Source organism: Camelus dromedarius, chromosome 11, assembly GCF_036321535.1.
Source record: "Camelus dromedarius isolate mCamDro1 chromosome 11, mCamDro1.pat, whole genome shotgun sequence".
Classification (NCBI taxonomy): Eukaryota; Metazoa; Chordata; class Mammalia; order Artiodactyla; family Camelidae; genus Camelus; species Camelus dromedarius.
The window spans coordinates 36,999,665-37,020,590 of NC_087446.1; the positions used below are offsets into that span (position 1 = coordinate 36,999,665).

At 39.9% G+C, this 20,926-nt stretch overlaps 1 protein-coding gene across 1 annotated transcript; it reads right to left on the bottom strand.

Moving 5' to 3' along the window:
• Positions 1-9,116: 9,116 nt before the first annotated feature.
• On the bottom strand, positions 9,117-14,577 carry C11H12orf42 (chromosome 11 C12orf42 homolog). Its single transcript, XM_064491233.1, is given in 4 exon segments — positions 9,117-9,196; positions 9,199-9,564; positions 12,764-13,144; positions 14,496-14,577. Coding segments are annotated over 4 exon segments (909 nt in total).
• Positions 14,578-20,926: the final 6,349 nt, after the last annotated feature.

Consider the following 20,926-nt stretch of genomic DNA (forward strand, 5'->3'; position numbering starts at 1 on the left):
TCCGGTGTCTATTTTTGGTTTAGGCTAAATCTTTTCTAACTAATATCACCAATTCTTAAGTTCTGGAAGTCAGACAGCATGTCCAATGACATATTAAGGAATCTTTCAGACAAGGGCAAAAGAGAAGCAGAAGTTAAATCTTACTTGCCTTTTCACTGGCCTTCCACATTTAGGAATTTACCATTGTAAAAATAATCAAGAGTCCATATAAGAACATGTGAAACAAAGCCATCATATTCATTACAAAAATACTTGCTAATAGTGAACTCTGTAAATCACTGAAATGCCGCAAAATAATGGACTGGTGAATTTCATTATTACGGTGCAATGAAATTCTCTGTAGGTATTTGCAAATGTAATGAAGATCACTACTTATTGACGTAGCAAAGATATTCACAGTTCACTGTGATAGGAGAAAAAATCAGTTTATAGAACAATGTATGCAGTGTGAGCTCATTTTTGGAAAAATAGTGCAAAAATGTAACATGCTAAGAAAAAAGGTAAAAGGATATGCTCCACAATGTAAACAATGCTTGTTACTCGGTTGACCAGGCCACAGACAATTTTCACTTTTTCCACGATAGACAATGCATGTCAAGGTCTTAGCATAGTATCTGACATATGGAAGGTCTCCATATATGTTAGGTATTATTTGTATTAGGGTTTTAGCTCTGTCAGCCATTGCCTCTGATGTCATTGTGTTTTGTCCCTCTCTAAGTAATATCTTTTTCTTTCCTTTTTTTTAATGATAATGACAAAACTATGCAAGAAGTGATTTCCATTTTGAGGGGAAAATAAGGTTAGGGGGTTGGGGAGGTTAGGGAGAGGTTCCTGCAGCAATGCCTGCCTTTCCATCTGGGTTAGTGACGTGCGTGCAAAGAGCCTAAAAAGAGAAGTGGAGGGAAAGTGAGAAGGAAGGCTTCATCACACTAAATGAAAAGCAAACAATATGCATATCAACATCCTGAGATGTGACCACTCTGCTGGGAAAACCCAAGACAAAAGAATTATTGGACACAACAGTTCAAAGCATATTGCACCTGTCAACGCGTCTATCATCTTCTATAGAAATGCACCATTCTAAGAGAGAAAAGAGAAACTTTCGCAAAGTCACTCAGGAACAACAGCTTACTTTGTCTCCTTCCTCCAGCCAACTCCTCCATCTGAAAGCCATTTAGCTCCATGCTAAAGATTGCCTGGAAGGACCAGACAATAGGAAGGTCTCTTTCATTGTCAAGGACAGTTACACTTTGAAGATGACGCTCAAAAGAGGTTAAGATGGGTCAACAAGCAATTGTTAGGCCTATGCAAGGACATGTGAAGAGAACATTGTTAAAGTCACACACAAAAAAACTCTCAATCTCAAAGAATTCAACTTTAACCTAGAGGAGATGTGGGAAGGAAGGCACTAACATGCAATACTGATTTCACCCCAAAGAAGAATTAAGAGGGGAGGGGATCTACCCCTAAAAGGCTTAATTAATAGACAGTTTGGGGATGGTCTTTGCCATTCCAAACATCCACCCACACTGTGTATTAGAAAGATAAGCGTCTTTTAGGGCAAAGTGAGAAAAATGTGACTTATCTAAAAATGAAGCAAATGCAAGTGATGTTAACTCCATGCTGGCTATTACATTTGTTAAGAATTATATTTTCTGGATATGCTTTGGGGAATATGTGTGGCATTTAGTCAGATGATAGGTAAATGATTGGGGGTTGGTGTGTATATTTAAATAGTAGTTACTTCTTTGTGCAATTTCTTTGATATTCTTAAAAGGAAAAAATCTCAAAACCAGTCTGAGAAAAACTGATCTAAAGAGAAGTAACAAGGCAAATCTGAGTCAGCCTACCTAGGTGCCTAGGTTTACAGCCTGGCTCTGCCTTGTTCAGGCCACATGACCCTGGATGAATAACTTAACCTTAGCATTGTCGGTTTCCACCTGTGTCAGAGCGGATAACAACAGGCCAGCAGGAGTATTGGGGGGATTAAAGGAGAGACTGCATGCACGAAAAATGAAAACTTCTGTCTATATGAAAACTCGTACATGGAAGTTTCTCACAGCACTATTCATAATAGCCAAACAGTGGAAACAATATCAATGGATAAACAAAATGTGGTAGAAATGAATTTAAAAAAATGTGGTCTAGCCATGAAAAGCAATAAGATACTGACATGCTACAACACAGATGAATCTTGAAAAATTATATTAAGTGGAGGAATCCAGTCACAAAAGACTACATATTATATAATTCCACTCATTAAATGCCCAGAATAGGGAAATCCATAGAGATAGAAAGTAAATTAGTGATTGTTCAGGACTGGGGGGCAGGAGAAAGAGGGGAGAATAGAAAGGTGATAGCTAAAGGGTATACGGTTCTGTTTGAGTGGGTGAAATGTGAAATTTACTATGGTGATGCCTGCACATATCTGTGAACCTACTGAAAACCAGTATATTGTATACTTTAAATGGATGATTTGCATAGTATGTGAATTATATCTCAATGAAACCGCTAAAATAAATCAATAAAAGAAACCAAGCAAGAGTGGTGGACAAATCTTTGTGGCAAAAACAAAACAAAATATTTTTTACAGGAAGGTGGAGAGATACTGTAATAAAGGAATCAGAACAGTGCTTGGCACAGAGTAAGTACTCAGTAAACACTGACTATCAGTATTATTTTTATGAGTAAATATAAATCATTGTGAATAGCTTTGGAAAAGCTTTGGAAAAGAGTATTGCCATGTAGTCTGACTAATAGTAAGACTGAAATTTCCATTTTAATCTTAAAATATTCATCTTTAAAGATTTTAAGATTCAAGCTTATCCCTTGAAATCTGAAGACAAGCCATTCCTAAATAGTCTATTTAAAAGGTAAATTTCAAAATGAAATGCAGCTTTTTCTCTTCCTTAAAGGGTTTGCTATTTAAGTATATTAAATTATTCTATGATTGTCAAATCTTCCTTAAGCTTTAGAAATTGACTAGCCCCCAAGTCAAATATGAGAACAGTGAGAAAGTTCACTCATTTTGACATACACTTACAATCGGATTCATTCTTTTAAAAAAACCTTTGGACTATTTTCCAAAGACCACACATATTATGCCTGGATTAAAAAAAATAGCTGTTGTCAATTTTCAAAATCTCAAAACAATTCAAAAAGATAAAAATAAGGACTCATTCTCCTCTCCCAGAAGAACCCAACTCTTTTCTCCTCCCATGTGTCAACATATATGTTCCTTTACAGATTTACAGGTATATTTCAATTTATAAAATAAATTACCCATGCGTTTTGCCTTGCTCAAAGATTAATTACAAAGAAACAATGAAATTAAAGCTTCAGGGCCCATATTTGCAAAAGCCCTCTACCTAACTACATTCAGAACTTTGTATTCTTTTCCTTAAAGAGACCCCCTCAAAATATATACGCTTAGGCTCCACAAAAGTTTATCTGTCCCTGGTTGCTACGTCCTGCACACCCATTACTTTGTCCTTTCAAAACCTACACTCCAAAACCAAGTTTAAATCCTGCCATGGGAAGCCTTCTACACTTACTACAATGCAAAGTGACTTCCCCCTTCTCTAAGTCTTCGCTGCACTTACTAGACAACTTCAGAATCCTTTTGCCAAAATTCACCAGGTCAGTTAAGTTTGGGGACTTAAGTTTTTTGTATATTATTGTGTACAAACTATATATTATATAATGGTGCATAAATCATGTATTATATAACACTATCTCATCAGGATCCCAAGTAATCTCCCATAATCAAATATATTAACACACCTTCGTCAAAATACATGAGCATTCACACTGAATGACATAAATAAAGGCTATTAATAGCCTCACTTTAGTTTGGGTGATAACTAACACTAAATGAGTTATAAAGGAACTTTCAGTTTTCAGAGTTCTTGGATTTTAGAATTACGGCTAAAGGATTACAGAGCTGAAGATTATTGTGTCATTATTTCATGTCTCACCAGCCAGGTTTGACTTGACCAAAATGGCTCTTCACCCTTGTATCCCCAGTGAAAAGTGTCTGGCATGTAAGTGGGTGTTCAAGACATTTGACAGGACGAATGAATGAAAGAATGAAGTCTTATACTAGGTTGAGCTTGTCAAGGAGAAGGATTGGGCCCTTTTGAATAGACATCTCTAACACCAAGGCTAGTGTCCGGCATGTGGTAAATACTCAACACATGCAGTTAGAGTTGCATCACACTGCTTAAATCTCTCACCATGACTACCTAGGATACTGATTCCAAAATCACTGACTTACAGAATAATCAGATTCCCATAGAGGACGGAGAATACCAGTTGGAGGATATGAAGAGCACAGTAGGAGGAAGAGCCTAGATATGGCAAAAATTTGTGGAAAAGGATCCATTCAGGAAACGGTATTTCAAATACCTTGGACTGTGCAATAAGGACGCCCTACCCCTTAAGAATTCTGGAGCATTTTTCTTGATGACAAGCCTCCTTCTGACAACAACCTCTTTCCCGGTTTCTACATCACTTAGAATCCTCAACATCACAATTGTATTTACAAAAACAGCCTCCCCTTGTCTGGGTAGTTTCAGATTTTTACAGATGGGCTAAAAGACTACACCCGCTGGTAGATACTGCCAACTGGCATTATGTAGTCTAAACTGAACTCTTAAATTGGAAGTTCTAAACGGAATATTTTGTTAGTTTATCAATTATTTACTTTTTTTTTTTTAATACATAATGACTGTGAGCATGGGTGCTGTAGACAATCACGGCGCAAATTGCTTTGTCTCTTGTGTGCCGGTTCCTCGTCAGTAAATGGGATCCTACTGTACTGCTTACCTCATAACGCTGTGACGGAGCTAAAGAATATAGAATAATAAAAATGTCCCTTTCTCTCGTCAGACAGGCCCCTTCTTCTCTACGGAGAGGGACGTCTCTTGCGACACGAATTCCTTTTTCTCTTCAGGGGGAACCCCTTGTCTTGCGAGCGATATCCCCCACTCTCGCGGGAAAAACCCCTTCTCTCGCAAGACTAGCCCCTTCTCCTCTCGCGAGACTAACTCTTAATTCTCTACTGAGAGGGACCTCCTTCTCCCGACAGTGGTAGGCCCTCCCCTCTCCTGAGGATAACCGCATACTCTTTTTCACCTGCGGGTCCCCATCTCTGGAGAGATTAACCCCTTTTCTCTGGCAAAAATAACCCCTTTTTCCCTTGCGAGAGGAGCCCCATGTCTCTTGAGACTAACCCCTTCTTCTCTTCAGGAGGAAAACCCCTCCCCTCTGCCCCCCCCAAAAAACTTCTGAGAGAGACATGGTCACCTGCACCACAAACAATGCTCACTGCAAGTGTAATGCAGTTGGCTCTGTAAGCCTTAAGTTAGCCCTGCATAACCGATGGTAATATTTATGCTGATTATTGTTGATATTAGTCCCAAAATGATTATTTGCATTTGCATTGTGATCTTGCTTTTCAAAACGCTTTGATTTGATGGCAGACTTTATCCCCAAAGAATCCTTTGCAGTAAACAAAATATGTTATCCCAACTTAACAGTGAAGAAACTACAGCCAAAGGATGGAGTGACAGTATGTTCAGGTCACATTTACGGGAGTAAATTCTTGGCTCTTCATATGCACCTCAACCCCTTACACCCGAGTGCTTCCTTCTCTCTCCCTCAACAACATCCCATCCCTTCCATAAGTCTGGCGTTGGTCAGCTCACATAACCTTGCAAAGTGCTGCCGTCTTTAGTAAAACCTCAAAACCACCTTCCCTGTCTTTAGTGTCTGAGACTTTGTTCACAGGGATGATGTTACTTCAAACAAAAAGAACTAGGTGATGATAAATCTCCGACCCCACTTTGCTCTTCAGAGTGTTCAAACATACCATATGCCATCCACCCACAATGATCCCCCCTTCCACTCTCCACTTTGTTAAAAGGAGGAGAGGGGATCTAAGTAGAGTTACTATACCCACCTCACTTAGGCAACAATAGCATGGTATAAAAACTAATTTATATATGATCACTGTATAAGTCGAATACACACATATTCTTATGTACACATATATTAGCTCTAATGATATAATAATATAGTTTTATATACAAACAATATTGTATAATATAGTTTTTAAAGCTTATGTATGTATAACTAGCTTGAATATATATAATTTAATATTAACTATAACAACAATTTATATGTAATTGTTAAATATAAAGGTTCTTCATCTGTGAAGTACAAGTAATGATAATAGTAAATACTTTGTGAAGCGGTTATGAGGACTAAATGAATTAATACATTCTAAATGCTTAGAACAGTCTGTAATATAACATAGACACTCAATAAATGTTATCTGCCATAAATATTACTTATTTTACATATTATAAAAGGATTTCTCACTTGTAAATATTATTCACCAAAGACTCTCTTAAATATTTTGCTTCTTCAATGCACTAATTTTTAAAATTTATCACTATCTGTTTTCCAATGCAACTTTCAGAAAAACATTTTTTCCCTAAAGTGACACATTATCTTCCTTAGAAGACTACTGTAGTATGTGTTAATAAATATACCCTAAGTCAAATCACATACCCCTGAGGAAAGAAAAGCAAGCTGTAATTTAGAACCCTAGCAACAATTATTTTATACCATAGGACCTCGTTCTAGTCCTTAGTCATAGTATTATACACAAACACATATTATTAATTTCCTAAAACTGATTCATACTCAATTGTAACTGTTTAAATCAGCACTATTTTCAGAAATAACGACATTGGAAAAGATTAAACTATGTTTACCTCAGTGCATTTATGTCTAAGTTCTAGTGTCATTCAGAAAGACTTCAACACCCGTAGCCCATAACTTTTGACAGTCAAAGCTGGAAACACTCTTCATCCCTCACTATCTAAGCTATGGTCAAGGTTGGGCCAATGAATGTCCCAACCATGTGCACCCAAAATGAGGAAAAATAAGATAGCTTATTACATTTCTCCAAGGAAAATGGGCTCCTGGAGATATTTATGAAGAGCTGCTTTCCTTAGCTCTATTCTTACCTCACTTTTTAAAAAAGAAATCCCTACTTTGAACCTTACCAGTTTATATGGATTCTAGGATATTTAGAATAGGGTTTTAAGCAATGTTTTATCAACTGTGTTCCACAGGACACTAGAGCTGTAAGGTATTGATAGGCATTATATTTCTTAAATAAATATATGTGGACACACACACATACACACACATCACAGCTCCCTGATCACATAAAATTGGGAAACACTAGAGTTTATCTGATTTTTTTGTCATGGGATATTTTGGGATCCTTAATATAGTACTATAACTCTCTCAGAGGGAGCACGGTGGCCACAGCTCTCAGATACACATATCTATAGTCTTCATTTCACAAAGCATCTAATTCTAGTGTTCCATAGAACACACTTTGGGAAACTGCTGTACAGTATGATGTACCATATATTTCATATCTTTTGCTTGTATCCCTTTTCTCAATCTGAGCAGAATTGCTTCTTCTATTCAGTATTTTCAGAAAATTCACTATTTTATATTTCCACAGGTGAGGAAATTCATTTATTATATATCAAAAACATTGTCTACTCCTGGACTTGACCATTACAAAATTTTGGTTAATTGTTTTATATCACTTAAATCAATGATTTCTTGACCTGAAAAAAAAATCAATTGTGCTAACTCATAATTAAAATATCCCAGTATCAAATTTACATAAAGTTCATGATTGTGCCCACACACTTCTCCCCAGCCAAATGGCATGAAGTTGAACTTATGATTATCACGTGAACTCTTGTGAGTAGATGCCATTATATCCTCAAGAAACCATAGCAACTACCATTGATATATCCCCTTATATAAAACAGGCTAACAAATAAATCATAAAAATAAAAGCATTTTTACTATGAAGTCATATTAATCTGAAACAAGAGAAGCTCTAAAGTTTGGGGATATCTTTTTAAGTGCATTGAATGATGTTAAAAAAAATCAAATCGTCCTCAAAGGATTAAACAGACTCCTAAATGTTAAGAAATTATTGGTTATAATATTTCATTCCTATTGAAACTTTGAGACTTAAATTTGGACTTTGGACATGAGGACAAGTTTTAAATGTAGGCATATGACATATAGTATACATATAGTAGTATATAGTATATAGGCATTATATATATATTATATATAAATTGAACTGAAGGGTAAAGTGCAGTAGGATTTACAACCTCCATGTATCAATTTCTATGAATCCAAGCCTGTGGGAAAACTGCAAGAAACTTGAGTGTAAAACTGCACATGAATGTCTTGGTCACATTGATGTGTGTTTCTTCCTGAATGTTGAAAAAAATACTACATTAAAAAGAAAAAATAAACCAAAAAAATTTTTGATAAATCCATTTCCACATTGCCTCATAGTGAAAAGCTGTTATGTTTAACTGAAGCTAACCAAAATCAAAAATACTGCCTAAAACCACCAGTTTGATAAAATGTTCCCTAAGCTGTGCCAATGTTCCCTAGTACAAATCAGAAAATCCAGTACCTCTTTTGCATTAAACTTAGTTCCATGAGTTTCACGGCCTCCAAAGAGGATCCAGCTTCAGGTTTCTGACATTAAAAAGCTTAATATAGCCTAAAGAACTCCCCTAGGCACATCAGAAGTAATCAAATTTCATGTTAACTATTAAATTACAGACATTCAATTATGTTTTCCAAACCTCTGTTTAGAGATTCAAAAGGCCCTCAGAAAACATCCTTAAACTAAAGCCCAAGTTGGCAAGCGAAACCGTTTACCTGAGAGAGCGAAACAAAGAGGGGTCCTGGCCATCCCTGCCAGCTCATTGCAAAGTGGCACGCGATGTACCCCATCCTCATTGTGAGGCACAAATTCTTCGTGACACTGGGAGACACTGGAGAACAAAAATGCTATTAGAAATGCTTCAAAAGGAACATTTTTTGGCTGCGATAGAGACTTTTGACATTATTTATTAGGTTCAAAACTGCTGCACAGAAGCCTAACAATGGTTCTGTGGAAACCAGTACATCTGAGGCCCTTTCTGTTGTTCTGGGCAGGCATTGATTTGAAGATGGGCAGCACTCACGGAACAATTCCCTCGCAGCGGTCAGTGTAAGTGAGCATTCACCCCCGGCCTAGGAGGGGCCTGTGAACAAACCGTATGGAACTGCTGGGGTGTGCGGGACAGGGGGAAGAGCAAACCTTGATTAACCTCTTTGAGGGGAGATGGGTGGGAGCACCCACAAGCACAGGAAGGGGCGCTCTTGCCAGATTGCCATGGAGGGAGGCATCTGCCTCAGGCCCCCCTTTCCCCTGGGGATGCGGATGCTTGGGGAGCATCTCTGGTGCCACGGCAACTGAGCCTCTTCCAACTGTATTTCCTGGCACACCGGGGAGCCGGCTTTGGGAATCTGGGTTTGCCAGGGTGCCTCCTGTGGCTGCCATCCTCTCCTCCAGCTCGAGCTCTGAGGAACTCCTGGAGACCCTGGACGCGGCAAAGGGGGTCTGGCTCCTCCTGCGGAGGTCCATGGCAGTGTGAGGCCTCAGGGTGAGACCTGGAAGGCAAAGGAGAGCCAGGGTGGCACGGAAGTGTGTGGACTGTGCCCACCCACTGGGACTTAAATCTCTCCTGACAACCTGATGTTTGAGAAATCAATGTTTGTAATGTGCTGAATGAAAAAAAAAAATGTAAATCCCCTGACATCCTCACATGCTTCCCATATTTCTTTAAGAAAATAAAATGCTATCTATTCCTTTCTATTGTTTGAAAGCACCTTCTCCCCCAAAATAATTTTTACAGACTCCTCAGAAAATGTTTAATTTCATGGAAGACAGTTCAAAACTTCTAAAGAGAGGGAAACAGAAGAATTGGTGATGAAAATAAGGCCTCAAATTTGAAATTCAGGAAAAGTTTGCGAGTGGAAATTATTCAGTGGTGTTAGATACCATACAAAAACAAACAGATCCACCCATGTAGGCTTACAACTGTAAATTTAAAAATCCAAGAGGCGATTATGAACTGAGTTTTATTAGGAATTTCAAACCAGGTAAAAATTAAACCAATCAGTGATTTAATCTGATGTTGAGACCACACAGCACATGAATAAACACTAATAATAGACCGGATATTTTTTCTTTCTTTGCCCAACCATGTAATCATTGTTTCATGTAAAAGATATATATGTATATCCACATGCATTTACACATATAAGTATGCATATATATAAAATGTTGATATGTATCATATATATAAAATCTTGACATTTTTACCAAAGAAATTCTGCCCACTGACCTACAAAATTAAAGTCTAATTCTTCAGTAGTCAATTAAGGTAACTATGCTTTGAATCACTTTCTATGCACTTTTAAAAGGCGTTGAATAGCATGGAGATGTCTAAAATATTTGGAACAACCCAAGAGATAACTGGAAAATTCAAAAAATAAGTAAAAGATTTTAAACGCACACTGCCTTGCCAACGGGGAGTGTATCACTAGGTATTTCAGCTTAGCTCATCACGCACACTTCTGCGCTTGGTATGTACTGGGCATCTCCCACTACACACAAACCAAGTTGAACTGAAAATTTTTTAGTGAGTCTGATTTCTCCAACGTGAGAATTATTTCCTGGAAATAAAGGTGGAATAGCATTTCAGGGTGGCCAGGAAAATAAAAGCTTTCAGGGAACCAATCCCATTGCTTTATGAAAACTAGATGCTTAATAACTATTTGGATCTCCAGCCTTGGCATATGATCCATTCACTGAAAGACGATTCCACCAGAGATCACAGATGTGGCTTTGGAATGTGGAGCAACAGAATACAGCATAGATGAAATATGCCGTCCTCTGTCTTGAGCTAAAGAATAGGAATTCCTTCCCTGAGTGTAATTCAATAATGATGCATTTTGTAACAAACTGTCTTAGAGGAACAGTGAGGTACAATGGAATAAATAGGCATTGGGGGTAGACCATCATAGATTTAAATTGCAGGACATCACCTGGCCCAAGCCTCTTTGTCCTTACTTGAAATGTGAGGATTGTATTACCTACTTCACAGAGTTGCTAGTGGGATTAAATTTGCTCATTCATTTATTCATTCTTTAATATTTGAGTGTTATGTGCCTGGCAGTATTCTAGGCATCAGGAGTATGTAAAGGAGTAAAGCTGCAATATCCCTGCGCCTATGGACTTTGCTTTCTAGTTATGGGGAGAGGGAGTTGGGAGGGGCAGAAGACCAACAGATAAGCAAATGACGAAATGTGTAAGTATCAGCTAATCATAAATCTTAAGGAGAAAAACAAAGTAGAAAAGGTTAGGGAAGCCTACCCATGTAGGTGACATTTCAATAAAGATATGAAGGAAGTAAAAAAAGCAAACTAGGTAAGTATCTGAAGAAAGAATATGATAAAATTTAAAACATCTAGTACATAGTAAGTGCTCAGTACTCAAGAGCTATTCTTGCCATATTTGGAATCTTAATATAGGAATGCTCTGACCTGGAGTCAGAATGGAGGCTTGAATCCTGACTCCACCCCTAAAGTTACAGGATCTCAATGGTCCTCCAATTCTGCATCTAAACCATGGAAAAACAACAGTTCTTGTCTCAGAGGGTAGCCATGTGGACCATAATTGAAAATGAATGTTCAGATTTTAGCACACTGCCTTGGACATAAGACTCAAAAAGTGTTAACCAACCAGCATCTTCAGATTTCATCAGCAAGCCCAGCCTTCCAGAAGTGTAGAATCTCTGACTCAGCACCTTTGGTTGAAAGTCTCCCAGCCCCTACTTGACCATTTACAGCCAAATCAGGACATTCTCCTCTAGTTCAAAGAAGGTTCCCTTTGTACTGTGTCAATATCTGTCTCTTCTATTGGCCAGTTCCAACAAACTGTACACATGTTTCCAGCAAAATCTACCCAAAAAGTACCAGGAAAGAAAGCTACAGAAAATTAGTCTAATTCTTTGTCTACATGACACTTCCTAGAATGTTTGGAGGTATGCATTGTTTCTTTACATTTTCTCTCCTGCAGGCAGACCATCAGCACCATAAACACCACGACCATCATCACAACCACCATTTACTCAGCCCTGCTATGTTCAGGGAATTTTATGTCAACCCCCTAATACCAACATCTCTTCAAAGTAGCGATTGTCAGTTAACAGAAAATACTGTATTCAAGGAACATTTATGGGACTTGATCATGGCGACAAAATTCAAACAGGAGAAAGCAGAAATTTAAGCCCAAGTATTTCTGGTACTGAGCTCAGGATTCCCTCATTCCAAAGCTCATCCCTTCTAGTCCATCTTCTTACCTTTAAATTATTCCTCCTATTATCCAGTTCTAAGATACATCATTTTTTTATACATTATGCTGTGCTATGAATTCACAGCTTCCTTATCTGTAAAGTGGGGATAATAACATTATCTAAGAGTATTATATGATGATTTCATCAACTAATGTAGCATACTTAGCACAGTATCTGGCACAGGGTGAGAGTTTCATAAATGGGGCCTGGGATGCAATACCCGAATCATCAAATCTTGTCATCAGCTCACACCTGTTCTCTCCTCCAATACAATACGTGGAAACAAGTATACTTCCATTAAAGATCGACAACTACAGTTCTTATAGAATGTTCTAGAATAGGACCTGCCGTTGATTCAAATAATGCTGCTCTTTCTGTTGAAGTGAAAAACAAAATGTGACCAGTTGAAAAGAGGGGAAAAGAGCTAGGAACCACAAAATGATACTTACCAGATGGGACAGACTCTCCCTTGGAATTGCGAGAGGGCTGAAGTCTCACGTGCCTGTTGATGTGGGTGCCTGCATCCTCCAGGTGCATAGGATTGGCTGAGTGGGCTTGAATAGACTTTTTTATTATTCACTGTTCCAGGAAGGAATTGCTCCAGGCCTGCTTGGGTGCTCCTCTGGCTCCCATATTAATTTCTCGTTTAACAGTGAAGATCAACGGGGTCTCTTCCCATTCACTGGATGGTGTCGGGGAAGGACTCGCTCCCCCAAGGCTCTCTTCCTCAAAAGAAGCTACACTTACAGCTGGAGACCTGGGGATACTACACTGGCGAGCACAGAGCAGTCTTCTGCTTGCTATTGGAGTCTGAATCCTTCCTGGAAATACTGTAAAAGGTGAACACATTATTTTAAAGGACGGCACTTCAGTATCACCTGCTAAATGAATAGTAGGAAGGATGAAATCAGGTAATACATGAATTTTTTGTCCATTTCATGTTTCTATCCTGAACAAACAAAATGAGAGAGAAGCCATGGACCCAGGTGCCTGAGTGCAAGAAGAGGAGGGAAAAGGTGTAGAAAGGGAGGGAAAAAGCTGAAGATGCTTTTGTTGAGTTCAAGCTGTGTTGCAGGCATGGTGTGAAGTCATTTAGTCCTCTCAAGAATCTTAATTAACAAATATAATTATCATCTCCATTTTTTCAGGTCAGAAAGCTAGTTTGAGGCTTATGGGTTGAATTGTGTCCCCCAAAAAGGTATGTTGCAGTCCTAACCTTCTGTCCCTGTGGCATGACCTTGTTTGGAAATAGTGTCCCTGTAGCTGCCATCAAGTTAAGGCGAGGTTGTTAGGGTGGGGCATTAATCCAATATGACTAGTGCCCTTATAATGAAGAAAAACAGACACAAAGGAAGAAAGTCACGTGATGACAGAGGCAGAGAGCAGAGTGAGGTGTCTACAAGCCAAGGTACACCAAGGACTGCAGCATCCACCAGAAGCTAAGAGAAAGGCATGAAATGGATTCTCCCTTAGAAACTCTAAATGGTGCCAATCTTGCTGACACCTGGATTTCTGACTTCTGCTCCAGGACTGTGAGCAAACAATTTCATTTTAAGCCATCTAGTTTGCAGTTCTTTGTTATGACAGTTCTTGGAAATTAATATACTCACAATTGTTCCAACTCACACATGTCCCAGAATAATGATTAACAGCAGCCCTTTCCACTAAAGAGAAAGTGTTCAGACGTGGAGGGTAGAAAAGAGGAAAAAACGTAGGTGGGACTATATGGAATCAGGCGGAGAAAGGTAGTCAGTATCTTGAGTTCCCCTGTGTGGAAGAAAGTGTGCCAATGCACCAGCTAATACCAAGACTCCTATTCCCTGTGCTCAAGATTCAGTCAAGTGGCAAAGAGGATGCTGGCCATATTAGGTACCAGGACACCCTACTCCTGAACCACAGCTCTGCCCCACAGATAATAAAAATAAAAGAAGGGGCCAAGTAGGAGCACCCTGGGAGTATATGTCCCATCAGAAAGAGTAAGCCACTTACTTCTCAGATGGTATCTTATTGCCCTGAAAGAATGTGGGTCCAGTGAAGCCAGATTTTTTTCTGGATTTTCAGGAGAAGCAGACATATGTCTTTTATATACACAAAAACTTCTGATTTGTAAATGTTGGTAACTCCCACAATTAAAAAAATACATATGGTAGGGACTCCACAAACATCTGCTCTCTGAATTACCATAGGCCACCAGTGTACATCTTTGGCCTATGGTCAGCCCTACGAAAGTCACACCATCATTTACCTCCTTTACTACTGCCATCATCTCAGAACCTGATTTTCTAAATATTCTGCTTGGAACTGTGGGGATGCATTTGCAAGCTCTGTGTACAAGTACATCACAGAGTTCTAGAAGTCTCATCCACTTCCAACACTGAGATTTTCACTTTAATCTTAATTGAGTACTCCTTTTCATCATAAAGCCTAGAATATGAAACGGCAGAGAAGTGTATCAGTCTTTCTCAAATGCAGAGAAACTTCTATAATCCTTCAAAACAGTAGCTCTGGGGCTCTTGATCCCAAAGGAAAATCCACAACCCTAGAACTAGTGGCATTTGATCTGCACCCATTCTGTTGTTCAAATATCAAGAACAGGTGTAAGGCTGAAGGCATTTTACACACACTCACATCCCAGAAGTTCTGTGTTGCAAGAGACCTTAACAGTCATCTGAGGCTGACCCTCACCACCCTCATCATCCACCTCTATTTAAATACCTCCAGAGGCCTGAATCTCATTACCTCTGTCAGAGACTTCACTGCTTATCAGAAGAGTGAATAAGTAACTTTGTATTCTCTATACAAGAGGATAGATAGATATTCTACATAGGGAATAATTATCAAAGTCACCTTAGATGATGTTGAGACAGGTGGTGACTGATGGTTAGTTATTCAACCAATTTTTATTGAGCTCCTACCATTAACCAGGTACTACAACAATGACAAAATGTTACTCAGGTCAACAGAATTGATCATTTTTAGGTTAAACTGATCAGCTGAGTTTTGGCAAAATGGACCTCAGCACAGCAACCCAGAGCCTCCCAATGTCACAGACTCCTGCACGAATTTCAGGTTTCCTCTATGATACAACTACCAAGTTGCCTGAGTCAAACAGAACAACCAGTGGTTTGGGCTTTAAACAATCAGAGACTGTTGTTAGACATGGAAGGGCCTTTTGCAATCTCTAAGAGCATCCGGCATGCATTAAAAAATACAGGTATGTGGTCCTGGGCCCCAGTCTCTGTAGTCTGTAAGCCTCCCAGGGATTATAATGAGTAATCAGGGAGCCACTGGTCTAAATCACTCAGCAGAGGTTTCATGTACTGTTGTAAACTGCATTCAGTCTAAACATCTATGAACAAGCTAGAGCCATGACATCAGGGCTATCTTTCTCCTCCGAGGATGATCTCCCTGTGAACAGTCTTCATTTCTGACACCAGCATTATCTACCAGTTTGCAATCTGTATATTCATTTTTACCTCATTTGCTTTCCCACCAGTAACCCTGCTTGAGCCAGACCACAATCCTTCAGCTTACCCACTCTACTGAGGAGGAAAGTGAGGTCAGAGAGTAAGCGTCTGTCCACACCACTGGTCAAGCACCAGAGAAGCTGGGGTTGGGACCCAGGTCTTAGATTGTGAAGGGGTTTTGTTTTGCTACTGCGCCATCGATGCCAGCAGTGCCAGAAGAAACACATGACTACTGTGAACTGGGCCTGATGCAGGAAGGGGTGCAAATAACCACAAGAACAGCTGGCAAACAGTGGGCACTGGCTGCCGTACCGCCATGCCTTAGCCCGCAGTCAGTGCTATCAGTCTGACTTCTATTGTACAGAAGAAGAAAGGGCACTTCAGGCTGGGTTCTCTGCCCGTGGCCCAGTGACTGAAGTCAACTCCCATGAGAGCCCACATTCTAACTGCACCCTCAGGTACTCACTCACTGATATAAGGGCCCAACTTTTCTCAGCTACTGAGGCACCCTCATTTTTTGGTGTTTCTCATCTTAAAAAATTCTGACATTCAAGTTTGACAAGTTCTTTCAATGAGTAGGCAACTCTGCCTCTTATTTTGCAGCCCAGGTCTTCTATCTGTTTCTAATTCCTTTTGAGATAATATTGTGGCAGACAGGAGATTTCAAGGCACAAGAAGATAAACCTCAGAGCTGAATGTGTTTCACAGAAACAATTTATCTTTCTCTTGGGCTGCAAAGTAGCTCAAGATAAATCATGACAGATGCTGATTTATTCCTTTTCTATTCATTAGAAAAAGACAAATATGGTAACCTTAGCACATTCAGCCCCTCAGGGCTCCCAGGGAGCATGATGGTGCACCTCAGCACACCTGCTCCCAGCAGCTCCCCTCAACATATAAACTCTATGCATTTGTATCCCCACCTTGTCTCTTCTGCTCTCTCAGGCTTTTAACTCTAGCATGTTCATGTTATGAAAAGACAAGAAGCAACCATCCTAGAAGGAAAAACGAAACCCAGAGACAATTCCCCAAAGCTCATTTTGCCCTTAACTGTAGGCACAAATAGAGGTTGAAGCTAATTGACTTCATTTCCTGCATATATAAAATCAAACTAAATCCTAAGCAGGTCTTTAATTAACACTAATAACTCCAATGATATATACTTTTAAAGGACTCTTAGACCACATAATGGAATTTAATGCCCCATCACACTCACCACTTCTAGCTGCAGAGTGAGTTTTTAAGTTAATGGGGTTGAGCCCATGGAAGGAGTCTGGAACACCTCAACCCCTAAACAGTGGTAGAGCCTAGAGGCCAAGTGTACGGGCTCTGAGCCCAGACTTCCTGGATCAAATCTTTGTTTTACCTCTTCCTGGCTGTGCTACCGAAGTCAAGCTATTTAAGCGCTCCATGCCTCAGTTTTCCCATGCATCAAATGGCAATAATGATCATACCTAACACCCAGGGTTGAGATGCAGATTAAACGAGTTAATAAATAGGAGCTTTTAGAGCTGTGTGTGGCAGACAGGATGTACTCAGTAAGCCTTAGCAGCTCTCATCACTGCTGCTGTTGTTGAAAATATTCCTTCCTCTCTCTCCCTCTATGCTCCTGAATGGCCTCTTTCAGCAATAGGGATTCAAGTGGAAAATAGTATCCTTTCCATACATCCAGCCTCATTTCATTCATTCCTGCATTCAGAAAATATTTATCAAATGCCTACTATGTGCCTTGCTCTGTATTTGGCCCTTGGATATGACAAAATAAGGAAACATGGTCCCTGGCCATATGGAGCTTGCAATCTATGGAGAAAGATAACAAAAACTGGTCACAACTAAGTGATTACAAATTGTAGTGAATGGTATCAAGGGAAAAAACAAGGCACTGAGACAGAGAAATGTGGGTGGAGAACTATGAAGGTAACATTTAACGTGAGACTGCGCTGAATGCTGAAAAGGATGTAGTTGTACAGGAGTGGGAGAAAAAGCATTCCAGCATGACAAGGACTGAGATATGTTCTCAAGACTGCTAGTCCCAGTGGCTGAATGGAGGTGAGCAAAAGGGAAGGGACAGGCAAGGTCTGGAGGTGGCACAACGTGTGACAGAAAGCTACTAAAGGCTTCACAAAGATGAGCAGTGACAGCCGCAGTTACCCATGAAAAAACTCTCTAAGGAAAACAGGCAGAAGGGGATGAGTGTAGAAGCCAGTCAGAAGGCAGTTAGCAGTCAGCTACGTGAGCAGTGGCCACTTGGATGTGCATGGGAGTTTCGTACGGTGGTTGAGACCTAGACAGTCTGGGCTTGGCTTTCCTCATCTGTAAAATGGGGACATTGCTGATACAGGTGCTAGGGAGAAAACATGAAATGGACTTCCAGTTTTACCTCCACCATGGAAAGAGCTTGGAACTCAACAGTCCTATTTTTCCAACAAGGAAGAGCTGAACAAAGTGAAAAACAACTTTTCTCAGACCCATCAGAGGACTGAGTTGGCAGGGCAAAAGGCCACCCCAACATCTGGAGAGACAGGCATCCAAAGAGTCAAACCGAGATCTGTTTACCTGGAGTAGAAGCCTCTGGAACTGTGCACTGGCAGGCAAGTTTAAACGGTAATTTTAATGAATTGCTGGAGGCAAGGGATAGGCTAGCTTGAGAGTGAGAAAATCCTGAAGACTGCAGGGCTAGGTGGTTCCTACACTTCAGTGGATTTTGCATAAAAGAACTCCACTAGTCTCTCAACGTGAGAGTCTGAGAAAGATCCCTTCAGAGTCCTGGTACAGGGAAGAGAAGAATCGTCACAGTACAATATGCCCAGAGCACCCTCTAGAACAAAGGCATGTCAGAGCCTTACTGCAGCTGAGGGGAAGTCATCTTTCCCACTCCGGTCTCTTTAGCCTTTTTGTCTCACCTAAGGGGGAGTAAAAAGGCTAAGAAATAGTTGTGAAGGTCACACCACAGGCACAGACCCATTAAAAGACTGAGATTAATTATAAGATTGTAGAATGTTTCCCCTCCCCAACACCACCTTGTCATCACACCAACAGGTGTCCAGTATAATAACAGGAGATTTCAGCTGAAAGCAGCAAGATATAGATCCTCTTTCAGGAAGAGTAGTCAAAGCCCAAAGTCTGGAGGTAGGGCAAAAGTGAGGACACTGGAGAAATGAGAAGCCCCTGGTACCTACAGCTACAACATACATTAAACGCAGCCCAACCACCTAGCCGGACTGACACAAAAACCCATGTCAAAGATCTGTTTACACCAGTTCCTATTACCTGATACATCATGCTTGGCTTTCAACAAAAAGTTATGAGGCATGTCAAAAGGTAAGGAAAAAAAAAACCAACCTGAAGAGACAAAGCAAGCATAAGAACCAGACTCAGCTATAACACAGACTTCAGAATTATTAGAGAAGGAATTTCAAATACTATGATTAATAGGCAAAGGGCCCTAAATGGAGAAAGCAGACAACATGAAAGAACAGATGAGTAAGGTAAGCAGAGAGATGGACACTCTAAGAGTCAAAAAGAAATGCTACACAATCTCACTTATATGTGGAATCTAAAAATGTTGAAAACATAGAAGCAGAGAGTAGAACAGGAGTTACCAGGGGCGGGGAGGTGGGGGAAATGAGGGGATGCTGATCAGAGGGTACAAAGCTGCCATTACGGCAGATGAGTAAGTCTAGGGATCTAACTTCCAGTATGATGACTATAGTTAATAATACTGTATTAAACACTGGAAATTTGCTAGAGTAGATCTAAGGTGCTCTTATCACACACACCAAATGAGGAGATGACATGTTAATCAGTTTGACTGTAGTCATCATTGCTCTGTACATATGTGTATCAAGTCATCATGTTGTACACTTCAAACATATACAATTTTTATTAAAAATAAAATCCCCAAAATGCTGCAAATACAAACCACTAGCAGAAATGAAGAATATCCTTGATGAGCTAATCAGTAGACTGAACATGGCCAAGCAAAGAATCAGTGACAAAAACTCTTAAACTATGAGGGGGAAAAAGAACAAAACATACAAGACCTCTGGGACAATTTTATAAGACATAACATACACATCATAGTTGGAATACCAGTAGAAGAAAGAGAAAATGGGCAGAAGAAATCTTTGAAATAACAATAGCTGAGAACTTTCCAAACCATATATTCAGGTAGCTCAGAGAACACTAAGCAAGATAAATGCAAACAAACAACAAAACAAAACACACACTACGTCTAGGCACGGCATATTAAAACTGCCGAAAACCAAACACATAAAAGAAAATCTGGAAAGATCCCGGGGGGCTGAGAGAGGAGCGGGGAACCCTTTTTAATAAGTGTTTAATGAGTTTAATAAGAGTAAGAATTAAAGAGGATTGTTTGTCAGCATTATAGCTTACCCTTCTCCATGTCTACCTCATCATCCTCCATCCTCCCTTTCTGCCAGCTTGTCTAGGGGTAACCCCTTCTTTTCCCTTGGGAATTAGTCCACATTGCTACATTCACCATAATCACCCATTCCAGCTCTAGTGTCTTGACCCCTACCAAGGATGGCAAACAGCTTTCATCTCAAACACCAGTACCCCTTGCAGCATCAATTTTTTAAAGACAAATTCCACGGCTATGCCTCAGTTCATGCGGAAATTATCGATGTCTACCATAGATGTGGGAGAATGAAGTGCCTCAAGAGGGACAGGCACTTGTCGTAGCTCAGGTACTCTGCTAAGTATGAGGTTGCCTTCCCTGCTTTCTAGGGGAGGGATGTTCCTTCTCCAGATATCAGTCAACACCTCCCTTCCTCTATAAAAGGTCCCACGGAGTCAGCATCTCACCACCCACCAGAAGGTAACTCAAGAGCATTCAGAAGCACTCCTCCCATAACACCTCTTCCCCATGACACTGCCTGCCTTATTCAGTTGTACTTAAGTCACAGAAAATCTCCAGCCCAGGGACATAGATGTGTATTGAAATGTTCTGTTTCTAAACTTACTGGCTACACCACAAACTGCTTCAAACATGAGGTATAATTTGAGAGCCACTGCATTTGGTTTTCAGTGGATTCATTGAATGAATGTCTGCAGGCCTTGATTTCCTCATTTATGGCAGAATCAAAATAATCTCTAAAACATTCTCCAGCCTTTAACTTC